The sequence below is a fragment of the Pogoniulus pusillus genome, chromosome 22, assembly GCF_015220805.1.
Source record: "Pogoniulus pusillus isolate bPogPus1 chromosome 22, bPogPus1.pri, whole genome shotgun sequence".
Taxonomy (NCBI): Eukaryota; Metazoa; Chordata; class Aves; order Piciformes; family Lybiidae; genus Pogoniulus; species Pogoniulus pusillus.
The window spans coordinates 19,468,741-19,476,858 of NC_087285.1; the positions used below are offsets into that span (position 1 = coordinate 19,468,741).

Here is an 8,118-nt window from a genome sequence, read left to right on the forward strand (position 1 = left end):
TCAAGGCCCTGGCACTCCTGCCTTCCCACAAGCCTGCATAATGAAAACCAGCACTTCACCAGGGCTTCTGAAACTCTACCCTCAGAACTAAATGTCAGGGTCATGTGAAGTAAACAACTGCAGCAGTCAGATACACAAATTGCCATGAAAGCCTTAGGAATCACTGCCACGCAGCAGCTCACCAGGACCTCTAGCTGCAATGAGTGCCCAGCTCTGATTTTAACGTTTCCTTGCTGTTCCATTTGCTGAGATGCCAGCTAAATGCGTAAACACGAGGAGTGTCTCATCCTGACGTCTTTGCTTTTAACCTTTCAGCAACCTTCCCAGCACAGGCATGACTAAACCACAATAATGTGCCCCCAGAGCACTGTGTTCTTCTGTCCATGTAGGCTGGAGAACTGTAGGTGCTGCAGGACTGGGTTGTTTTCCTGCTGGTTCCCTTCTCAAATGCACCTCCATGCACCTGCAACACTTGCAGATACTTAACACAGGAGCCACAAAAATCTCCAGCCAGATGTTTGTCCCAGAGAAATGAAAGACAAACCACAAAGTTTCCTCCCCAGCCTTGACAGCTTCTACCTGCAGAGCCTTTTCTTGTAGGAAAGCCTTCCCTTTCTTCTAAGGCCACTCACTGTTCCTCCTACCAGGAAGGGAAGGATTACATCCCACTGAACGACTCTCACAGCTCAGAAGATGATGGTTTCTCCCAAGTGCCTTCTTCTGCCCAGCAAAACTCAGATGAAGAGGACTTTGACATGAGGATACGGTGCCACAGCCTAGCAGCAAGGTGAATCCCCTCTGAAAAGGGCAGAGAGATCCTAGTAGGCAGCCAGGAGCCTGCTGCAAGGGAGCCTGAGAAATATGGGGTGAATCCAGTAGCAAGAGTTTGGAGAAATCCCATGCGATCAGGCACAATCCAAGCATATAGACCATAGCATCTCACTAACAAAATCCAATTACTCTGCTTATGAGGAAGAGTTCTTTGGCATGGAAGTCTGTCACATCCCTTCTCCTGCCTCCAGCTGAGTCACATCCCACTAAAGGCATCATGACCCACCAGGTAGATGAGGAAGGAAGGTGTCAGCTGGGATTCTGCTCTGATAGTGAGGAGCTTCATCTTGTCTGTTCCTAGCTAGCTCAGACAACTGGGGAGCTGTGACAGTGTGATGATACCTGTAATCTATATCACTTTATTCCACTTATCCAAAGTGGAGAGGTAATAAGGGCCTGATGTGATCAGGAAGTCTGGGTGCTCCCTGCTGCAGATGGGGTATGGAGTTAAGAATCCCAAAGTGAGAGGCTGTTCCCCTCCCCACACCCCCTGTTTGGGTCATCTGCCTCTCTGCATACTCTGTTTGCATGGAGAGCAGGTTGGGTTCAGGTCTTGTTTAGTCAGGACATCGACTCTGTTGTTCTTACTGAAGGCAGTCACTTCTGCCAGCAGATACTACAACTGTGTCTCGTTCCCTGGCTGTCTGACGGGAGGAAATCAGATCAGGTGTCCATCCAGGATAAAGACATTCGAAGAGTTTCCCATGACACACACAATGTACAAGGCACACCCGGTGAGTGGCATCTGAGTGGGGTTGAGCAGGGGGCAAAGAAATGTTCAGCTGTTTCTTGGCACCTTTGCTGTTAAGATCATGGAATGAAGATCACTCCTACCTGATGTTAGTCTGTCTGTGTCACTCCTGTTTGGTCCATCCAGTCCTATGCACACTCATTTCTCCACCTGGCACATAAGGATTTCTTTACAGCATGAGTATGAAATAGCAAGGGTAGATCTGCAAGCAAGGACTATGAAAGACCTCAGAGAAGAGTCTGTTCTTCACTCCTTTCAAATCTGTGAACATGGCCTGGTGAAGGACTCTGAAATCCAGCCAGGACTAGTTAAATCATGCAGTGCTTGTCTGCACCTCCCCTACCTTGACCCACATGGCAGTGTGCAGTAGGGATCCTCCTGGCCTCTCCTAGACTCCTCTAGTGGCAAAACTCAAGTCATGGCCTTAGCCTCAGAGGAAAACCTCACCTCTCACAGATTTAATGGTAATTCTTAAAGCAGGGAGCACTCTTTTTTCCCCCCAACTGCACTGCACACACAAATCCTGCCTTTGTATATGCTGCTTTTAAGAAGGCACCTAAGAAAATCAGTTCCAGCAAAACAATAGAGCATGCTGGTAAAGTGCCCCTACTCCCTTTTTTCCATCACAGATACACATGATCTCATCTTCTGAATGATTCCTCCTCCCTTGCCACTCTGATCAGTCGACAGGGATGTTACTGATAACTCCTGTTGCTTCCTTCCAGGACAATCAGACAGACAGTGGGATGGTTCTGGCATCAGAGGAATTTGAGAGGATAGAAAATCGACACAGAAAAGAAGGTGGATTCAGGTACTCCTTAAGTCAGACCTCCCTGCTACCAGATGCAGTGAGAGCAGGAGGCAGCTCTTGGTGTCCCCCCTTAGGCTATGTCCCTCTTGGGGCTCTCAGCAGCAGCAAGGCTACTGACCCTCAGCCACCTAAGTTCATGCACACACTAGTGACAGGCAAAACACAGTAGAACAGACCTGCCTGCTGCTTCCTAGGGTGTAAGAACACAAACTGTGCCCATTCTGTGAGAACATGTCTGAAAAGATAATGAGGCACAGTGCAGTGATGATGTCAGTGAGAGTCTTAATGCTTAGCTTTCTGCTCAAATGCATTAGGCCTTGTTCAAGCAGTTACAGATGGGAGGGATGGGATGGATGGATGGACAGACCAACCATGTGGCACAGGGCCTTGATGTGGCATTGCAGGGGTGGAGCAGGCCTTAGGTCTTTCCAAATGCCAGTACTGACCCAGCAGGTTGAGCTGCCACTCTTGAGGCTGAGGACATTATGGATGGTTATGCCTTTGCCCCAGGCTTGGAAACTGGGTGAGAATCTGTCCAGCTTATCTCTGCTTGGTGCCAGAGCAGGCTGGGACCATGCCTCTGTGTTGAGCAAGCCACATCAGATTATGTGTAAACAAGGCCAGTCCCACGCCCCTTTCTCACCTCCTTTGCTTCCCAACATTAGATCAAAATGATTGTTGTCTTTTTCCTTCACCATAGCCCTGTGGCCTCTCTGCTGTTGTATCAAACTGTCTTCTGCTGCTTCTTCTCTTTACTCTAAGCCATGTACCTGTTGTCTCCTACACCATGGACTTCCTGGTGTCCCATCTCCCAGAAACTCTGACCTTAAACCTCTCCTTGAACCTGTCCCTGCCCTCACTCTTGTGATTCTTGCCAGTCACCTGGTATTGGCAGGCACTGAGATGGGGCTGCTGATATCCTCCCACATCTTCATCTTCCTTTGTTTCCTTTCCCTCATCCTGACTGTTGGTTTCTCTCAGTTGCTGTCATCCTTGCCAGCCCCAGGAGCAATCGAGGCAATGTTTCTCGTCTCTTCCTGCTGTTTCAGGTCCCAAACCTTCCCTGGGCTTCCCAAAGGTATCTAGAAGAGCTGAAATAACTCTGTCACTGGGTTATGTGCAGATTGTTCACGCAATGTGCAAGCTGTGCTTACGTTTAGAGCAAGACCTGGTGCTGTGCCTTCAGATGGAGGTGTAGGTCCATTCCTGCCCCTGCTTCTGCTAGTGCATGTGGCAGATGATGTTTCCCGAAGCTGGGATCTCTCTAAGCAGGACAGAGACTTTCCAGGAGTGCTCAGACTGATCCTCTGTGTGTGTCTCCCTCACAGCAGTAAAGGGCCCAGCCGAAGTGCAGAGCTGCCAGGGGAGCATTCGGAGCTGCGGAGCAGGTGTCGGCTGCTGTACGGCTCTCAGGTCGGGGGGCAGACTTTTTACAACAGTGAATACGGGGAGCTGTCAGAACACTCAGAGGACGGCAGCTGCACCCCGCCAGGAGAGGGGAGCACTCCCCCCACTCTCCACGCTTCCTTCTTCTCCGAGCAGTACTAACGGCATCAGGCCCTGGAGGTGCCTGCCAGAGCATCTCCGCTCACCCTCCAGGCACATCATCAGGGTCACTCAGAGCTTCTCCTTCAACCTATGCGCAGCCCCAGCAGGGAACCCACCCCAAGAGGATGGGGAAGGTGGATGTCCTTGGAAGGGCAGCACGATGGCCCAGACAGCGCCTCCAGCTGCAGCTTCCCCGTGCCAGGACTGCAGAAAGCAGCTCACTGATGCCTTTGCATTTCCTCTCTTCCTGCGGCCCAGCCTGGTGCGTTCTGCCGGCGAGGGGGTGCCTGCGTTCAGCACTACAGCACCTTCTGCCTAGCATCCAGCCTCCGCTCAGAGCAGCTTCCCATTCAGAAAGCCCATTTCAGGTCAGATATAAATAGATCCCTCTTAGTCTCGAGTTTCTTCCTGGTGTGCAGCCCAAATGTTTTTCCTTGGATTGCTTCCTCCTCCTCTCCTCATGATGTCAGCTGCAGAGCCGTGGAGCAGAATCAAAGGGAAGAAATCCCCAGTGGGACTAGCAGCAAGAGCAGGACATTTTAAAGAGGTGTAGAGAGAGCTCCTGAGGGATCTTGGTAAACGTTCGTCCACGTTGCTCAGTCTGGGCAGGCACCAGCCTCTCCATATCCTCCGTGAGCAACACCCACACCCTTCTCATCTCTGGTGGTGGTGGGGGAACTGTCAGTCTGCCTTATACCAGCATTGTTTCAGCCATCACAACGCAGCTAGTGCTGAGCAGGTCATCAGCGGATGGCTGGAGTCCTCCCAGTGAGATAAATAGTCACTCTTTTTGCAGACCCTGTGCAAAACAGGGCTTTATACAATCTGTGCTGGGAGCAGGTTACTCACAGGTCTGCTGCTCTTGCTTTCCCTTTCTCCCAGGGTAGCACTGAGATCATGTGTTGCCTGAGTGAGAAATTAAAGCAAAGCTGTGTTAATTTCAGCTGGCTTCTATACACAGAGTGAAAATGGGTTGTTTGCTGGGAGGAAAAGGATCAAAGCAGTAGGGAGTGAAATGTTTATGTTCAAGTTGCTGCAAGGGTTTTGGAAACAATGGAAGGAACAGAGCTCCAGCCACGAGGTGCCCTGGGTTGTGTCCTCTTGTATCTCAGCATCGTTGAGCACATAGAGGACAGCACCTGACCGGGGCTCAAGCCTCAGTTCTCCTGGATGGACAGTTCTGCACTGTGACCTTTCCTGTTGCCCTAGGTCTCTAGCTCTAAGGAGGCATTCTCTGCCCAGTGGGCATCTTTCAAGTGTCTGTTGCAGAGCCTCGAACAGTGTACCTGCCTCTGGAGACTCAGGAGCAGTTATTTGCTGAGAAAACATCTCATCACTTGGGCTTTTTGTTTCTAAAAGATAACATGTGGATTCAGAGCTCTGGGGAACCTTCACAGCCCCTCTTTACAGATTTCAGTGCAGCTGCCTCACTGCTTCCCCCACCTACTTCTTTCCATGCTGCTCACAATCCAAGAGCTCAGCCACAGAGCACGGTGACATCACTGCCAGAAGGGTCTGGGTGAAGAGGCTCATCTAAACAGCTCGTCATCCTCTCCTCTCCTACATACCTGTGGATGGCAGAGCTCCTTGCACCAGGACATCTCAGCTGCAGGGAGTTTCTGCTTGCTGGCCACACCTCTGTGCACAGAGCCAAGGGTTTGGTTTGGACGTTTTAACTTGTGTTTCCTGTCAGATGTGCTGCTTTCCCAAACAGAGTTCCTTTTCCAACAGGGTTTTATGTGTTTCCTGATGTGAGCCTGTGACTCCTTACCAATGATTTTCCCAAGTCTTAATTATAGTTCTCTGCACAAGTGTCATGGGGAGATTTATCTAGCACATGGGAAAAGCATGCCTGTCATTCAGATTCTCTAAGCCCGTGCAGAGTGCTGAATGCTCCACTCACTCTTTGTGTCAGCAGGATTTCCATGGCAAAAAAAGGGGCACAAAACTGGACCAGCTTGAGCCAAAATGGCTCAGAATGAGGAACTGGATACTGCCTGTGACAAAGAATTCCCTGATTTCTACTGGTGTCCCCTGGAGTTGCCAGGAATTTAAGCATCTTTAAGTAATTGTTGTGAGTCAGTAAGAATCCTCTGGCAGGAGACGCTGGAGAGCCAGGCCAAGGAAGCAGTACAGCCAATGGGGTGCAGGCCAGACCAAATTCTACTGCCCTCACCTTGTCCTGGTTTTTGCACTGGTTGTTCTCTTGACCAAATGAAGGCTGCATGTGCCCTGTACTGCTGGGGGTCCCCCCACCAGCATTCACATGAGTGAAAGATGACAGACAGCTGTGATAAATTTAGGCTGCTTGCTGGGTGACGTCCATCTGCAGGACCCAGGCTCTTGTTTCTAGTGCTTGACAGTTGTCTGCCTGGAAACACAGCCCCTTCAGAGACAGAGCTCAAGAAAGAGGCCTATAAATAAAATAATAGTTTAAAACCAGAATTCCAAAGTAGCTGCAAGTCCTTGTCTATATCTGAGGGACAGAAATGTACTAGCAAAGCCCAACACTTGCAGGACACTGGCAGGGTTTCTCAGTAGAAAGAGGACTGAGGCATCTGAGCACCCTGGCTGGCTGTCAGCACTCCCAGCCAGCCAGGACAGCTGCACGTTGACTCTAGGTTCAGCTGTAAATTGTTCACAAGCATCCTTGTGGAGAAGAGTTACTTCATTAGAGCCATTGTTAATGATCCACTCCTTCACTCTGGGGAAGGCAGTGGTGTGACATCTGATTTTTGAACACAGAAATCATTTTACCCTCTGGAAGTTTATTTTCTCTCTCTTTCACATCACCTTGATGGCGAAGTGGAATCAGATCCTATTGTATCTGCACCAGCAGCATCACAAAGACAATGCAGCCACGATACGAGCAAGCTCTGGCTCCTCTTCAGACACTCCTGTTACTGAAGAACTCTTGTAGTGTGGGTTAGTGAAGAAATGTTGAGGCAATTGCACTTCTGCTCTCTTGAAAGTACAAAGCTGATACCCTTCCCCACACTCTTGTGTCATTTCTGGCACTCTGGTTTAGAGTCTCCAGATAAGTGTGAGCATAAAATGAACCTGCTCCGGTTTGCATTGAAGATGCGAGGCAGCAGCGTTGTCTGTCTGTCCACAGTGACAAAGGAGTGTTTCAGCTTAAAGCCCAGGGTTGGAGAATTGTGCCCTGCTCCATTCACAATGCACTCTCTGTTTTGTTTTGTTTGGGCTTTTACTGGAACTGAGCACTGAAGCTAAGCTATTTATCATCCTCCTTCCAAACAACTGTTCCCAGTCTACCTGCAGTCTCATTTCCCCTCACAGAGCATTGGGTGTTGAGAGGACATTCCTCCCTCGTGAAAACTAAGTGTTGGGTCCCCTACTTGCAAACACACACGTATCTCTGAAGAAAAAAAACACCAACCCCAAACAACCAAACCCTGTGTATCAAGTAACACTTCATCTATATTGCAGTATTTTAACCTGGTACCTGTTGTTGCTACAGCAGCACTCAATGTTTCGGTGGGCTGCCTTCCACGCAAGTAGGTTACAACATGGGTTATGTGTGAGTACAAAAGGGTGGTGTGTGTGTGTGTGTGTGTGAGTGTTTCGTGGGTGAGTGTGTGGGGTGTTTGCACGTGAGTTTTCCTACCAGTGAGTGTTTAGAGCTCACGTCGAGTCTTGTCTCTGGAAGTTCACGGTTATATATCAAACCATTTAGAACACTGCTTTCTTTCCTCTCCTCCTATAGTACTTGTTATCCTTTTGTCATTAAGAGTTTTGTTGTAATATCTAAATGTGAAAACAAAAATGAATAAAGTCATAACTGGCAGCTGCTCTCTGGTTCCTGGAGGTCGGTGCTGCAGCATCCTGCTCCCGGCTCCTCGTACAGTACCTCCCGAGCCCACCTCTGCCCCAGGCAGTTACCACGTTTTGGTTTGATTCTTTTTGCTTTCATGTCCCTTTGCATTTCTCTGCATCCTCTAGGAAACAGCTGGTCTTTGTGGCATTTCCATCCAGGATGAAACGTGGTCTTTTCTCATGATGAAGCCGGATACACACTTTGGTTAAGCTTAGAATCGTAAACTGGTTTGGGTTGGAAGGGATATTTAAAGGTCGTCTTGTTCAAAGCACCTGCAGTGAGCAGGGGCATCTTCAGCTGGAGCAGGTTGCTCAGCGCCCCGTCCAACCTGACCTGGAA

At 49.4% G+C, this 8,118-nt stretch overlaps 1 protein-coding gene across 3 annotated transcripts in view; it reads left to right on the plus strand.

Annotated features, from left to right (window-relative positions):
* FLT4 (fms related receptor tyrosine kinase 4) overlaps window positions 1-7,749 on the plus strand; it is a 64,392-nt gene extending 56,643 nt beyond the window's left edge. Inside the window, exons 27-30 of one of the 3 annotated variants that reach the window (XM_064162084.1) lie at window positions 648-787; window positions 1,445-1,565; window positions 2,308-2,393; window positions 3,722-7,749. In XM_064162084.1, coding sequence (XP_064018154.1) covers window positions 648-787; window positions 1,445-1,565; window positions 2,308-2,393; window positions 3,722-3,941 — 567 coding nt within the window. In that variant the 3' untranslated portion in view covers window positions 3,942-7,749. The remainder of the gene's footprint in view (window positions 1-647; window positions 788-1,444; window positions 1,566-2,307; window positions 2,394-3,721) is intronic. The other 2 variants (XM_064162085.1, XM_064162086.1) reach the window with 2 other exon arrangements.
* The last annotated feature ends 369 nt before the right edge of the window (window positions 7,750-8,118 follow it).